General features: G+C 41.7%; 1 protein-coding gene across 1 annotated transcript in view; it reads left to right on the top strand.

Annotated features, from left to right (window-relative positions):
* RAPGEF5 (Rap guanine nucleotide exchange factor 5) overlaps nt 1–17,580 on the top strand; it is a 970,266-nt gene that overhangs the window by 550,451 nt on the left and 402,235 nt on the right. Inside the window, exon 8 of the mRNA XM_085631598.1 lies at nt 5,722–5,795. Within this exon, the coding sequence (XP_085487724.1) occupies nt 5,722–5,795 (74 nt within the window). The remainder of the gene's footprint in view (nt 1–5,721; nt 5,796–17,580) is intronic.

Here is a 17,580-nt window from a genome sequence, read left to right as displayed (position 1 = left end):
TCTCTCATGCTCCATGATTGCTCCAGCTATCGACATCTTTCCTCTCTCCATTCTCATATCTTGTCTGGGCAGTGACTCCTCACGGTCTGCTTCCAGCACAAGTAGCATGATGGCCGCCTGAGTCAGCGGAGTCTTACTGATGGCCATATTGGAATCCCTGCTCGACTGCAGGGATTTCCCACTGTGGGCATCAAGTTGCTCCTTTGCTGTGCTCAATATCTCATGTCCTGCATGGTCTTCTGTATTTTAGGTCTTCTGGGACCATGTGTAGTCTCCTTTGATTCCTCTGCCTCAGGATTCTCATAAACCTTAGAGATTGGGAAGTCAGTATGCTTTTGAACAGGGACTGGATTCCTTCACTGTGTGGCATTCTATGGAGGGACACTACTGTATTAGATTGGCTGTGATTATCTGGGATTGGTACTACACTTTCCTTCACCAGAGGCAGTGCTCTCTTTCTTTGAAATGACTGATCATCCTTGTTAGAATCCCCGGATCCCTGGTTGGCTGAGGTAGGTACCTTAGGCCAAAAGGGACCCACGATCCCCAACGTTAGGGAAAGAAAGAATGCCTCTAGAGATAGCACCCGCTGCACCCCCTTGGTAGCTTGGCACAAGCAGCCAGGCTTATCTTCAAGGCCAATGTGTAAAGTATTTGCAATTACGCTCACAGCAACCCAATGATGACACCACAAATAGACTCCACACGAGTTTCATAGAAAAACAAGTATATGTTTATAAAAAGATATACGATGTGACCACATAAGTGTCGGAGTAATGCTCCCCCTGGCCTATTATTATTGAGCTAAACTAAAAATCCTTTGTAATCCTAATGTTGTGATATGCAGTTCGGTATGCAACAATCAGGTACTTCACAACATAAGAATAATGCAGATCGTAATACGGCTATCTGGCGATTTGTACTGTCTCTGTAATGCAGTGCATAATGCAACAACGTTGTAAACTGTTATGCCCCTGTAATGTAGTGCGTACGGTCCCCTTCAGATACTCTGTCAGGAAAAATTAATGCAACGTATAATACAGTTATCAGGAAGTTCGTAATGCGAAACTAATGCAATGCGGAACACGTATATCAGGCAGTTCGGTATGCAACACTAATGCAATATGTAATACGACAATCCGGCAGTTCGTGATGCAGGACTAAGACAAGACGTAACACATCTATCAGGCAGTTCGTTATGCAAACCTAGTGCAATGCGTAACACACCTATCAGGCAGTTCGTTATGCAAAACTAATGCAATGGGCAATACGACAAACAGGTAGTTTGTTATGCAAAAATAAGGCAATGCGTCATACACTCATCAGATACTCCGTTATGCAGGAGTAATGCAATACTTAATTTACTCCAGCACCGTTCACGGTGCCTCCGGCGGTCTCTCCGCCACTCGTGCTGGCTTGTGGTTAGTCTCCAGCCACAGTTATCCCCCACACAGGTAAGCTATAACACAGTGAATGCAGCTTTGCACTCCAGCCCCGGTGCTGCCACTCCCTTGGAACACGGGCTGCGTTCTGAGCCGAAGCAGAGGCTTGCGCTGCAGGACAGAGAAAGAGGCCAAGAGCGTCTCCCTCCGAGCCTGCGCCCTGCCCCAGGAGTCGATACATGTTACCTGGGGGGCGCGAACCCACTCTCCTCTCCTCGTCCAGCGACTTGGGCCTCCGTGGCAATCTCTCTGAATTTCCGGGCAATGGGAAGATCCCAGGCTGTACACTACACCCGCACTCAGAGTCAATGAGACTCACTGGACTCCGGGTGCACGATAACCAGACAACTCCCATGAGGGTCTCAGGCTGCACACGACACACGCACGCAGCGTTGCTGAGACACACTTGATCTTCGGGTGCCCACGTTCACAGGGCACAACTTGCGCAGGTCTCAGATGGTAGAAAGCACTCGCACTCCGCGTCACTGAGACATACTTTATCTTCTGGTGGCCACGATCACAGGGCACCACTTGCACAGGTCTGGCGGTTGAAAGCACACGTACTCCACCTCACGGAGACACTTTATCTTCTGGTGCCCCCGATCACACTGCACCTCTGGCGAGAGTCTCAGGCTGCAAACAGCACACGCACACAGCGTCACTGAGACATGCTTAAATTTCAGGTGCCCCCAATCACAGGGCACCTCTGGCGAGGGTCTCAGGTGCAAAACAGCACATGCACACAGCGTCGCTGATATACACTTGCCCTTCTGGTGTGCACGATCACGGGCCAATCCACGCAAACGTTTCAGGCTGCACCAAGCACACGCACACTGCTTCGCGGAGACTTACTTGGCTTCCTGTTGCACACGTTCACAGTACGATCCTCTCAAAGGACTCAGGCTGCACCAAGCACATGCACACTGCATCACTGAGTCTGGTTTGGAACTCCAGGTGCCCAAGATCACAGGGCACAACTTACGAAGGTCTCAGGCTAGAAAGGGCACACGCACAGAGCGTCTCTGAGAGTCTTCTTTGGAAACTTTTGTGTTCCTGTGTTTCCGAACAGGGAGCCAGATCACCTCGGGCCCTTGGGGATCAGTTACTTCAGGACACAGCACAGCAAAGTCCTTTCAAGCAGGGGGACCCATCACACAGCAAATTCCTACAGCCTTTCCTTGGTTAAAACAGCAAACTGCAGACCAGCCCCCAGACACACAACAAGGGACCATCCTTCCCTTCAGTCTATTCAGTTGTTTCTTCCTTGTCAAACCACGAAGTAGCTCCAGTCTTGTTCAATCTTGATCAACCCATTATCCAAAGTTCAGGGGCTTCAGCTCGCATAGTTATACCTCTCAATGGCTTTGAAGTCTTTGTGTTACAGGGGGCACTGAACTCTGCTCAAACCAGTTCTGGGGGCCTCCCTACCAGTGACACCTTCTTCCTTAGATTAGTGGTGGTCTGGATTCTCAATCACTCAGCAGGAGATGGGACAATTGTTTTATAGCATCAGCCCAGGCCTCTTCACCTCTAGGGCTACTCCTCCCCCTACACTCCAGATGCAGGTCAGCCTGTGCTGTCTCACCTCCTCCTCTGGGTCACAACATTCCCCAGATCCTATCACTTTCAAATCCAGCCAGTCAATCCACAACCAGGCAGAGATACACAGAAATGTTTAAAGCACAAAAACCCAGCCACTTCTGAAAGAGTAGCTTACAAACACATAATGCAAAATTCATCTTCATAAAAAGATGTGTTATTGCAGGGTGAGTTCAGGCATACTAAACTTCCCCTTTCCATCTTAAGCCTTTGGGAAGATAGGCTGGAAAAAATATAATACAGCCTTCCCATTCTATTCTAAAGGGCTACATGGCCTCTCAACAGTGAAAACGAAATGGAGATTATTTAACTGCCAGGACATGATACACACCTTGGTACATGTCCCACCTTTCCCATGCACTGCACCCTGGCATCATGGCAGTTTAGGAAACTGGTCACAGGCCCTGCAATGGCAGGCCTGAGTTCCTTTTTCAAGGCTACTTGAGTGGTTGGCACAATAAGTGCTGCAGGTCCCCCAAGTAGCATTTGCATTACTGGCCCAGGCACACATAGTGCATTTTACTAGGGACTTCACTAGTAATACAACATACCAATTATGGACAACCAATTACCATTACACTGTACACAAGGAGCACTTGTACTTTGACACTGTTTAGCAGTGGCAAACTGTCCAAAGTATCTAAGTTGGCAACACATGTCAGAAAAAAGGTCTAGGGGAAAAGCAAACAGTTTAGGGAACTTTAGCCAGAAAGGGCCAAGTCCCATAATCCTTATTAGAAGATGCCGAAGAAGGCTTTGAAGTTTGAAAGACTCCTCTCTGTCCTGGTTGTTCAGGATCTGGGGTTTACAAATTCCTAATAGTGTCCATGGAATGCCTTCAGCATTTTCACTTTCCCCAATTCTTACCAGGATCCCACATCTCAGCAGGACGAACGGGGCAGAATTTCCCAGCATATTTTTCCATTCATACAATAGTCTTTTATTCAGAAAAACCTGCAGGAACGTGTAATAGAATTTTTCTGTGCAGATTTGATAAATTAACACAGATTTCTTGTGTCATTTGCCACAGTTAGGTCTTTGTTGTGCTTTGGTAGCCATGTCTAAGTCTCCTTCAAGAACTCCTGAATTACCTTTATTGTTGTCCGCATGGATTCCATTAACATTAAAACCTTTGATTTTCAGACCACCATGGATCATGTTGACAGGGTAGCCAGGGAATTGAGGCACTGCCATCAGATAAAGCGATATTTTTATCTTATAGCAAGTTAACTAATTGCAGGGGCCATCATCATTATTGCAGATTAGAGTGCAGCACATATATTGGGCTTCACAGGACTATAATCTCATAAGATTATCAACCCACATGATACTTCCACAGTTAACAAGAACTGTAACCAAAGTTATCTGCCGTGAATAGGGTGACCTAATATGTCTTTGAGGGTCTCAGTAATTACCATATAAAAAACAAGTGGAATGCCAAGGCATCTTATTTTTCTGTATTTTTCCAAAGAGGTTAAAGATATTGAAGTGAAAGAAGTGAAACTGATTAAGGCTCTGGATATGTAACACATCACCTAGTGTGGAAAAAAGAATGTTTTTCAGTGGTTTGTAATCATATCTCTAGAGGTATTAACAGATTTTAAAGGAAAATATAACAAGAGGGCCAACACAATTGTAGGCAAGTGAAGCATATTCAGCTAGTGAAAAAAAGAACAAAAAATAGTGGTTGAAGTAACAACAAAAACATGCTGTTAAACTAGCTTCAGTACCGACATTATGGATATTTTAATTTTCATATCAGAATACATTTAATGAAGGGCAAAATCCTAACTACATTATAGTAGCCTATAGCAGGCACATTCTTATAAATGATTCAGAACAAATATTTAGTGACAATAAGTGTATGAGAAGGTATCTGAGCTGAAAAACATAAGGGAGAAAGCACACAGATTGTACCTGATGACTTTCTAATGTAAGAATCAGTGTACATGCTTGCCGCCACTGCTGGGTCATTGTAAGTATAAAGTAAGAGTTACAATTGAGGCTAGCACAAAGGTCTACATTAGGAGAAGGAGAAGAACATCAATCAATCCTTGTCTTAGAAGCCAACTGTGTCAGAGTATCTTGCAGTTTACTCAAGTAGGTGATTATTCTGTCAGAGATTTGCACATATGGACTCATCAACTAGGAGCATTAAAATGCCAGCGTACCTTACTAATTAGGTTTGCTAAAGACAAGGTTCTCTGTTAGTGAGGCGTATAGTTTGCCACAAAGTCTATCTTTGGAGGGAAAGCAGTGAAGAGTTGATGTCTGAAGCAGTCACACTAAAGACTGAAGATCTTGAGTGTAGAATCAGGAAGGTTATTCACACAGCACAACTCCATGGAATGGATAGTTGGGCCATAAATAGAGGAAGGACGAAAAGTGGAATTTGGGAAGAGGAGAAGGTAGGGCTTTGGGTAGACCAATATTTTTAATGTGTAGTTGAAATGCAATGGTGGAACAAATCTTGTTTCGCCATGGAAGATGCCCTACAAGCTGAGCATTGTTTATTTGCTCAACCTAGCATAAGTCTATAAGAAGCTAAAAATTGCCACAGTATGGTTTATGATATTCTAAGCTCATCTCTTTGCTCCCCATTGTCAAGAAGTAGCATAATCACAAATCCACACTTTAAATTGTGGCTTTCTTTAACTGTCTGTTGTTTTCCTGGTTTCAGCACTTATCCAAGACGAAGAAGATAATCACACTGAAACATTGTCAAATGAGCTAAAGTGCTCAGAAGATAGAGAGGTGAGTACACATATTGTGAATGTCAGTTCTGTGCTAGTCTCACTAACATTGCACACAGAAATAGTTTTCCTGAACTTGTGTAAATGAAGCTGCAAATGTCCAATTCCATGGTCATAAATAATCAATAAATTATATGTACATTTTATTTTACCAAAATGAATCTGTTTATATTTCCACATCTTTTTAAGTGGGGCATGCATCTGCAGGTAAAAGTAAGGACTTTCTTGTAAATGAAAACAAATGCATCAAACGAGGTGGTGGTTCTTGACATGCAAGAGGTAAAAATAGAACCGTTGATGAAAAATAGAACCATTGATGGATTTGTGGTTTATTTTTAAATTGATTTTAAAGGATTGTTTTATTGACTTTGATATCAATGATAGCTTTTACTTTAGGGCTGGTGCAACAAAGGGAAACATTTAAACCACCTGCTAAGCAAGGCGTGTAGCCTTGGCCCTCAGAGGCAAAGTCAATAAGGTCCAAAGGGTTGAACCTTAACAGTGCACAATCCTCCACATAAATCTATTGTATGTTAAGGTAGTACAAAAGAGGACCAGTGTAACAAAGTTGAAGTCAACGTTGGTTGAATTGAAGTCCTTTTATTCAAGATATACGTTGTACACCTCAACCACCACACCGAGGAGCCTTTTCCTCCAGCTCTCTGTATATTTCAAATTCCAACTTCTCCACATTCTACTCACTACACATTAAGAATACAGTGAATTCTAACATTTCAGAATTGGAAGATACCACACATCTCCCTCCCTTTAACAAAACAAAAAATTATTAAACCTAATTTGAAAAAATTTCATAACAATGTTTTTCATGATTATTTGTAATTTATCTTTAAATGTGATATGAACACTTAAAATATAAAAGACTGATCCAACTGAGTATCAGTTGAATATAAGACAAGACATATTATCCAAAAAATGAACCAGTTTCATAAGGTTACACTTATTCTTTCAGATAAACCGGTTTCTTGCAACACCTCTCACTTCTCAATTCCTTGCACACATTGGACTCATCAACATCTCTATTCACGCTTTCATGACCACTCGAATCCCTCACTCCAGGCAGCTTTGTTGCCATACTTAGATTACAGATTCTATGATCCTCTATTCTGACTGCATTCTTAAACACTTTAATTGTATTCATAGAAGACAAAAATGTGAATTGTGGTTGTACATTTCATTTCCATGGACTTTTTTTTTATCTTCACAACATCACCAAATCACCCATCTGCACTAACTTTATTTTTTAGCTTTGCAAGCATCAAAATTCACCTTCCTCACAATCATCTTCTTCTGTTCCACTCCTCTCCACTCTTTCATATTATGATCAATGCTCATACCTGTCATTAACTTAGTGTTGACCCAGGAGGGACAAATCAAAGTGTTTGCCTTCCTTTTATGATCCTATTCAAAGGGAGTAACACCTTTGGTTGTATGAGGTTTATGTCTGTTATTCCTTACCTTACTTGGTAATACTTTTTGCTACCATACCCTCCCCAAGACAGCTCTCTCTTTGGTTTCTTTTATCGCTTTATTAAACCTTTCCATCATGCCATAATTTCAGGATGATAGAAAGCAGATTTCTTATGATCAATTCCCCTATCTAAAAGAAAGTTCTCAATTTCTTTGAAAACAAACTGAACACCATTGTCAGTCACAAGATTTGAAGGAAACCCCTTGTCTTCAGAAACCTCATCAAGAAAACCAATCACACTTTTGGACAGAATTTGTAATAGCAACATAATGCCACCTTTAACAGTTATCTAGCAGTACAATCACATACTTAATAATGCTAGCTATCCTGATTGGGGCCAGAATGTCCAGTGCTATATCATTCCCAGGCTCTTTGGGTAATCTTCTTAAAACTCATTCTCTTACTCTATCTCTACCTTGATTTCCATTCCTGGCCACCAATGCAAGTGCCTAAGCCTTTCGTTAGTTTTAGAAATACCAGGAAGACTTTCATGGGCAAAAGCAATTAAGTATTCTGTCAGAGAGACCAGCGGAATCAATTTGGTCCTGCGTACTACCTTGGTCAGGGAATAGACGCTGCCTGATTAAGTGGTTTACCCTTCCTGGTTCTAGTTCGGTAGCCCCTCCCTCCAACGGTGCATCGGAGGAGTTGATGGTGTGCTTCAGACTTCACAATGTAGATCATAGATGAATCCGATACCCACCAACGCCACTAATCCCTGCAGCCCTTCTCGCTGCCCTCCTCACAACCCGGTTGCTGTCTTAGGAGTTCTTGGGAGCCCAGCCTAGTCAAAGTAAAAGTAAAAGAGAAGGCAGTTTAGGGTATATTACACTCCAGAGAGGCTGCACAGATACGGATTATGGGAAGACCCAACATGTGACCAAGGCGCAGCGCAGTTAGATGACTTCCTACATTTAGCCTGGACCTGCCCAGGTATCAATGCATTTTGGGTGACCGTCTTTAAAGAGCTAGAACAGATTACTAAGATACCACTGGAACCTGACACTGTGTTGGCCTTGCTGGGCTACTCTAAATCAGTACCAAAGGGAGTTCAGCGTTTGGTAGATATGGGACTTCTGATGGCCAAACGCAGAGTGGCAGTCAACTGGTCTTGGGGCCCCGTCCCTACGATCACACAGTGGACATGGGACATGACATATTGTAGTACACAGACGGAACTTTTTAGTGATATTCTCCCCCCACGCACCAGACTTAAAAACTTCTGGGAGATGTATAAAACTTATTTGCACACAACAGCTGGTAAAGTTAATTGAGAATCATGACTGAATACATAGCAAGGTTATTATGTTATGAACAACGGATGAAGACAATGTTGTTAATGTGCTTATTCACGCTCCAGTTAGTTTCCGCTACACCAAGACGCCTTAATAGACAGGAGTATAAGTGGTAAAGATATACCTCCGATGACGTACATTTCTAAGTTATGCAGGGTAACAGTTATTGGACCATACTGATGTCATAAAGTTTTCCTTTTGTAAAATGTGCAAAATGTACAATGTGCCCATGTACTTCTGAATCTCACTGTTGATTGTTCTAAGAAAAACAATAAAATAATTATTTTTCAAAAAGAGAATGCAGTTGTGATCCTAGGCATCAAAGTGACCAGGAAAGTCGAGAAGCAAGACTGCACACTGCAAACAACTGAGGATTCTTTGAGGTCCTCAAGCCAGCGCTCCATACTGCGGAGCAGGGCACAGTCATATTCATTCTGCCTGGGACTATTCAGACAAAGCTGACTGGGACGGTAACACTTTGGGGCTGGTTTGGCTGGGTTGGCTACCCCAGCACCAGGGGACTGAAAGGGGCTTAAAGGGTGAAAAGACTACAGTTTTAGAATGTAAGTTTGTCTCTTTGCTAGAGTCAAAGCATAATGAGGAAAACTTTAATATGCAAGGAGAAAATGAGTTGCAGCTTATCCCAATCCAAGACGGCGATAGCTGCAAAATGACATCAGGAAAAGTACTTAAACCAAGAAGAATATCAGTTGCTGAGTAACGAGTCCACACAAATATTCCGCTATTGTACCCACACTGGAGCAGTTGAATTACACATCCTTGTTCTGAAATAAAGGAAGTGCTACAGAACTAGTTAGCAAATTGCCTACAGAAAAGGTGAACAACACATCCATATTGTAATGGCAAGTTCCGTAAGACACTTCACGATGAAGGCTTATGCTGTATTGCCCAGTTAAAAAATGGTTGTTCCCGAAAATGTCAGTGTCTCATCCACTGCAAATCGTGCGCACCATAAGAGAGCGCTTGAGCACAATGAATGGAGGAACACAAGCTGCTCATTTAAAGAGGCACAAGTGGAATGTAAGAAGTGTGCAGATAGCAAGTAACAAGCAGCACCACAAAATCTCACCCAGACATTGGGTTGTTGTCGCTTACCTTAACTTATGACCATGGTGATTACAAGTGGAAACAGTGCTTTTTCACAGAGAGTGGCTGGGATCAGGAAGCTAGGCCTGGGTGGAGTTCACAGAGTTCTGCTACGTGGAACACTGTGTAGTGCCGTAAAAACTCCACCCCGCTCGGCAGAGTTCCGCAAGTGGCATTTCTGGTGCTGGGAGTTTGTCCCATGCTGTAACATCAGCGCGAACATCATCACACTCAGTGCAAGAGGTCACTGCTCCTTTCTGCTGCTCGAATAGATGCTCTACTCAAGCGGCAGCTTCCTCAACGTGAGCAGCAGTTTTCTCAGCACAAGCGGTAGCAACCTGCTGAAACGATCCACATTGAGAATTCTCGCCAAGCAGTGGTCTACTGTATGATTTTCCTCGCTTGCCAACTTAATGTAGGTGAGCTGCCTAAGAGTAAAAACTCTGCTCTGCGCCACTTCATGGATATTTTGGAACTCCGTGCTGTACGCGAAGTGGGCAAAGCTCCGCGAACTGAGCCGGCGAAGCAGAATTTGTCGCCCACCCCTACAGGATACAGGTGTAAATTGATGGTGGCATTGAGGTGAGAGACGAGATTAGGTCAATGTCAATCGTCGCCAGTGTAACAAAGTAGGATTCAACCGCGGTTGAATTGCTGTCCTTTTATTCAAGATATAAGTTGTACACCTCAGACACCTCACCAATGAGCTTCTTCCCCAGCTCTCTGCATCCTTTCAAATATTAGCTTCCCCACATTCTACTTACTGCACATAAAGAATAGAGTGAATTCTAACATTCCAGAATTGTAAGCTACCACACTCAGCCTTCGGTATCTCGTCGGATTGTATGGATGAGATGAGTAGGTGTCAAGGCATTCCAAATGTGCTATGCTAGTTCTTGTGGATAAAGTATACAACTTTAAACTCAGTCTTTTAACCAGCAGCTACAGCCATGATATCAGTGCAGTTGAGCTGTGATCAGAACTTTTTAGGCTGATAATGTGTCTAACTAGAGTGTATTGCGGTCTTTGAAGTTTCCTTATTATTATTTTGAGTAGTCCTCCATACACGTCTTAACAATAGTCGGTACATGGGAGGACCACAGCAAGAGCGATTGTGATTTGGTGAGGAGTTACCAGTAAGGATATCCCTGCTTTTATGTTGATATACAAGCCATAGTTTTTAATGATTTATACATGGTGAGCCAGAGATGATGTTTTTCCCCAATCATTTGACCAGTATAGGATCCCCTGAAAGTGCTAACAGTGAAAGATACGTTATTGATCACATTGCTAACTTGCTTTATTAATAAAAGTTGAAAATGACCTAAAGGATTTTTGAGGGTGTTAGAGGAAAGCTCATGACAGTCAAATAAAACACATTATGATCTCCAAAAAGTTGAAGTAGGATTTCAGGTGTGTCTTGAATTATGTGGATGCATTTTTTAACCACTGATTATTGCTCAGGAAAAAAAAGCTGCTCCCCAGATCTTTTGGTCACCATGTTATGGAGCTGGGTGTCATTAACAGACAAGTGAAGCTGATGTTATGTCTCTAGACAATGACTGTTCGGTGTTCTAAATAGCCATTGAAAATGATTGGTGTAAAGGAAGAACCAATGGTAAAGCTACTGATCCTGTTGGAGATGTTAGAAATGAACAGATCTACTTTAGGACGGTTGATCTAAACTACTAGGCTTTGGGATACTGTATATCACATGGTGCTTCTTGGCAGAAGAAAGATGTGGTCTCCTGTGTCAAAAACTACTTATTTTGAGTTTCAAGGAGTAAGCTGGGAAAATGAATGAGTTTCAATGGACAATCCTCGCATAGAGCAATTGATTTCTGATATTAATTAAGGTAGATTTAATGCCATCCTTGGTCTAAAGACCAAATGAGAGCCAGTGACAAACGTCCATATTTCCACATAGGTGGAAAGTTGTAAGGTAGCCACCAATTTCAGAATCTTTGCTGTCAGTGGCAAGATTGAGGCCGGTCTGTACTTGGTTGCAGCTTTATTATTTATTCTGAGTAAAATAATGTTTCACTTGTAAATGTTTAATGTTTTTTAGAATGTGACCATAGTGAACCTCTATTGTGCAAATATATAGTTACCAAGGCTCCTATTAACATGTTGGGTTGCCCTTGTTTTCTTTTGCTACTGATGCTGAGTGGTCAGCTCTAGAGAAGAGGGTATGGCTGAATGGGGGTGTCTAAACATCTTTTGATGAGGTGGGGTGACTGAAGAGATTGATGTGATGTAAGAATGATATCACGTTGATGTGAGAATGATAGGTCATCAGAAACGATAACATAGAAAGAGAGCCATAGTGCATTATCCAGAAGAGATGGTGAAGCAGATGCTTTATTTTTCAGGAAGCTAGGTTAGAGATGTAGAGAAGTAGGTCTGTATCAATGAGGTTAGATTTAATATTGAAATATTGTCTCAGGCTTAGCATGTTGGTTTCTGATGACACCCTGAGATATAGCTGGGGGTTAGTGATGTACTATTGTACGGCGAGATGCTATTCAATCAGTAATATATGTACTGATAGGAGATTAAATATATAATGAGTTGACAACGAAAACCTAGGGTTTATAGGAATGTGAATGATTTAGAAGAGATCAATTGAGTGTATTTTTACCAAATGGAATGTGAGGAGATGGACCGATTGAAGACAGTTATCAAGACACTTATGCAAGGACAAAGCATGTACTGTAGGACCTGATAATTATAAATGTCTAAGGTCATTGAATGATCAAGGAGGATTAGGAGACAGGGTCACCTTTTCTACGAATTGCAAAGTTTCTTCAATGACCTCTAGAGTTTCTATGTAATTACTACATTGGGTATTAAAACACTTTGGTAGGCCCATGGAAGGTAGTGATGATGTGTGGTGCTGAGGTCAAAGAGCCATAGCGCTCTTATGAACCCCACTTAGAAAGGTGAAAAGTTGGATGGAGGAGCAGTAGTTTGTAAGGTTGGAAGGGTCTAGATATTCATTTTTAAGCAGCAGATAATTTGACCAGTTATCAGGGAAGATAGAAATCTGCTAGTGTCAAAGGAGGCATCAGTAATAACCACGTAGACAGTAAAGCAATGAAAAAGAACATTGATGAGGGAGATGCCACTTTCACATGTTGTGGTTTTGAAGGATCAGGGGTTGTTGGCCAAGTTATTAGTCTGGAGGGGGTCATAAGCCATTGTATAATCTCGAAAACCCTGGCCCATCAAAGATAAGTGGACTGTGGCTTACAATGTGCTGGACAATATCAGTGAAATTAACCACCTTATAGTTCTAGAATCCCCAGGGCAGACCCATTGAGTTCTCCATGTTTGCTGGCTTAAACTCTTGTGACAGGGATAACACAAACATGGTTTTCATGAGAAACAAAGATAAGGAAGAAGACAGTTAGTTCCTTTAAAGCCTGAAAATAAAATGGTTGCTCGGTGGAGGACATCAGTGAGTCACTCTTCTGATCCAACTGCAGGGTTCTGATTTAAAAAAAGAACCCCACAACACCCCCTACCCTTTCCAGTAATAGGTGCTCCAGTACTGAAATAGATTCAGCATGCACTACATGAGTTTTGTCTGAGTCAAAAAGATCCAAGCATACCCAGTTCCTTTAGCTGGTAAGCTCATTGACTTTTGAGTTAGAGCCAGGGTGGTGGCAAATCATCCTGACTGAGTGTGCCATGCAGAGGTAAAAACTTTTGACACTGAGAGTAAAGTACTTTATATTGAGATATACCTCTGACACCACTAGGATACTTGCCATGAAAATCCTTCTTGAACTGACAATTGCAAGTGTCAGACCTGACTAGCAAACCCAGACAGTGTCTGTTGTGTGCTTCAGGTGCTAGGTTGACACTGGTAATGTGTTGTTTCAACAAACAAGATTCTCCTGGGTTGGGAGTGCCACAAAACATGGATCCCGATGAATGATTTCTTAGGGATCAGTTAGTATTACAGAGTGAAAGTAAGCATTGTGTCCCTTTAAAGTAGTACCTCCCAGGAAACAGGACAAAGGAGTGTATTGATTTACAAAGTGAGAGAAGGTATTTGAGATGTAAGTGCCAGCTCGGTGACCAGTCCCTGTGCTGCTCACCCCTGCTTTTGCCAAAGGATTAATTTACAGACCGGTGTGCCGAGACATTTTAAGTGGTAGTCTCGTCTCCACTAAATGAGAGTGGACAAAGTAAACTTGTAGCATTTATCAGAGTATGTTGGCTACCTATTGAGAATTATTGGGCCGCTCTTGAACTTGAATCATTTTCTGTGGCTTGGTGATAAAGGAAACAGAGTCCATATTTGTATGGGACTCTTTCCATGGTACAGACCAAGCACAAGTCCTTAAGTTGACTAATGAAGCTGAGAAAGGAGAATGACTTCATGGTGAAAAACAGGCCATGTGCATGGAGAGCCCAGACACTTCTGCCTTGATCATAGAAACTCCAACTTTGTTGATTAGTTTATCTTCTACAATTGGGCTTGTAGGAGCGTCTGAGGAAATCCATCTACATTTGTGTGTTTTCCTCCTCTTTTTAACATTTTTTTGAAGTCTTAAATTTTTAACTCTGTAATTGGATGACGACTGCTAAGTAGGTATTCATCCCATGTGCCCTTATAAAACGAGATACTTCTGTCGTAATGGTGTATCCTCAATTACTCCAGGATTCACCTCACTCCATGTCAGAGAGGTCACTCAATGCCGCAAAACTGACTCTGTTAATCTTCCTAACTGTTGAAATTCCTTGGGCCATATCATGAACATGATGCTACCTGCAGCAGTTTCACTTGAATGTATAACAACAGAGTTAGTGTGTGTGCTGCAAGCAGAGCCCTTTCTTCAAAAGAGAAACATGGCTCCATGTTGTGCCTGGGCATGCAGCATGATGCTGCTTTTTATATCAAGGAGTACTGAGATTCAAACCATTCCAAGTCCAAAACCAATCTTTTGCAGGTGAAACGACTGCATTGTTTTGCTCTATTTGCAGCACTTAAAACTCAACCCAACATACTTACTTTCAGGAAACAAGGCCCGTTGTTTATAGGGGTAATCATTGCCTCTGAACCTGAAATCTCGACCTCCATGGACTCCATCTTCACTCACTCTCAGCGGCCTCTTCAGAGTAGCACTTCAGGGTCCATGAACAAAAAGACAGTCCCCCGAATGGAGCTTAATCCAGCATGCTCAGATTGCAGCCATCTTGAAGCCCAGTTAGCTGAGCATTTGAGCTTGCAAATGAAGGAAGCTCTTGAAGTTATACTGCACACTTGTAGACTCACTACTAAAAAGGGAACGTTTCAAGCTAATGTGCAGAGCACAGTAATGGTGGTGGTACGATCTGCTGATTGGAGGGACAAAATTTTACAAACAGTAGAGCAAGAAAAAATAGTGATGATGACCCCAGCCCGGAACCCTGCCACCATGGCCAGTTATATTCATGCGACGCCCTTATGTGTGGTATGAATCACTCGATTTTCCACTTCTCAGAGGGTGGAGGAGGTCCGTGATGATCCTCCCTACTAATTACGCCACCTTACAACGTATGATACATGGCGTCAACGCGGAAGTACTCCTGCGGCGTCTTTCGTAACGCCGCAGGAGTACTTCCGCGTTGACGCCATGTATCATATGTTGTGAGGTGGCGTAATTAGTAGGGAGGATCATCACGGACCTCCTCCGCCCTCTGAGAAGTGGAAAATCGAGTGATTCATACCACACATAAGGGGGTCGCATGAATATAACCGTAAGACTAAAAGGACATTTTAAATTTCGAATATTATCCCTATTATAATCATTAGAGGAATGTGGGACGAAGCAAACACAAACTGAGCAAGGCTGAAATAGCGGACATTATATATCAAGGATTGAACAAAACAGACATCATAATTGAGAAAATGCCTATTATTTGTCTTGAGAAAGATGGTTATATAGAGAGAATCCATCGAAACGCGTTGACGTATTTGAGAGCACAATCAAAGGGATAGCCACAGTTTTGGAGATAGAAGTGTGGCAGATATATCACAAACTGTGTTGTGAAATTGATGGTCCAATTTGATGTACAATACATGACAAAGTGCATTGTCTTTTATGTTGTTTTTTCTGTTATGCGGGCTCATAACAGTTTGTTACTATTTGTATAACAATTTATACTTTTTCTGTTATATTGTGAATTTGTTTTTAAGAGCCCAATTGAGGGTCTCAAATGGGATATGTTTTTAACGTGATATGATGCATGCTTTTTATATAATAAATGTAGAAAAACTCTAAGGTGTATATGTGTAATTAAACATTGTGATATTGCGAAATAGAATCATTCAAGTGTTGGTGTAGTTAAGGGATTGCTATTGTACACATGCATTTTATGCCAATTAGGAGGTAGTTTCAAGACTCCATCAATTTTATGCTATAAATTACAGTTGGTAGTCTTTGAGCCACTTGAATTTTACCTACAATACCTTCATTTCGACATAGATTAACTATTGACAATATCGTGAAATTACGGGTATTTTACAGTAATCAACCTAAACACACGGAATGGCATATATCCCTAGTGAGATCTCTTATTCGTACATCTTTCTGCAGATTGTTCCCACCATTCTTTGTCTCCAACATTCTCCGATACTATACGGAGTAACGAACCTCAAAACTTTATTTGATACCACTTTGTATGATTTTCATACATGCGGTAACAGCTGATTTTTAAGAAATCAAAAAGAAAATTCTATTTTGGCACTTTGCACTTTCCCAACAATATTGCACTTATTCTTGACCACGGGACTCTATAGTACGACTACCTTTTCATCAACAGGGACATTGTATTAGGGTTTTGTATCCCACAATGTGATTTGACCGTTGAATGTATTCACTACAATCAGCCCGTACAGTACAAATCTGATGTATTTTACTGTTATACGGAAATCACCATGTACAAGTATTATTGGCTTCAATATTTTTTTACATGGACAATTTTATTTCCAGCTATTCAGATATTGTGAACTATTTAAGTATTTATACAACATGCTGTATTAGGTACGGAACATTACTGATAGTATTTTTTCCTGTTTTATCGTACTCCTGGTCACGTGGCCACTTGATTTCCGTTGCACTGCCACTTTAAAAACACTAACAAAATGCCTTGCCATGTCGAGTGAACAAGGCTCATTGAGCTGAAATGCGTCTTGACAGCAGGAAATAAAATCATTTAAGCACGAATTTGGGTCCGTGTCCGCCACGTTTGTTTCCGGAGAGTTGGATTCAGGCTGGAGCCACGTTATATATATATATATATTCACTGAAAAAACCATAGGTTTCAGGGGTGTTATAGTTAGCTGGACTTTTCACTTGTACAAAACCATTGAAATTCCCCCGTTATAGTTAGTTCACCTAACTATAACTTGCGCGCCCGCTATGCACTGCTGATGACGTCACATATTACATCACTCATGACATGGTCAGTGACATCACTCATGACATCACTGATGACATCTCAAATGACATCACTGATGACATCACTGATGACATCATCCAGTGAATGTGTGTTTTTCTGAAAATTAAATATGTTTTATATATGTATATCTCAAGGTCGATGGAAGAATAAATGGGTATATAAGTGTCTAAATGGATGATTTGTTTTTGAAAAATTGATTGTGTAACTGACTGATTAAGTGTATCATAGTGAATACATGGCTTAGTGAGTAATGTTTAAATATGTAAATATCTGTATCAGTCTCTCACTTTGTGTATAAGTGGCTGCATGGGTTGGTGAGTAGCTACATGGGTGTCTATATAGGTTATTAGTTGTTTTTTTGAGTATCAGTCTGAGTGTCTGCATGGTTCGGTGGGGGGTATTACGTAGTGCATAGGTGCATGAATGAGTGACTCACTGTT

This window comes from Triturus cristatus, chromosome 10, assembly GCF_964204655.1.
Source record: "Triturus cristatus chromosome 10, aTriCri1.1, whole genome shotgun sequence".
Lineage (NCBI taxonomy): Eukaryota > Metazoa > Chordata > Amphibia > Caudata > Salamandridae > Triturus > Triturus cristatus.
The sequence above is the reverse complement of the archived record's forward strand: the minus strand, read 5'-3'. Positions and strand labels throughout refer to the sequence as shown.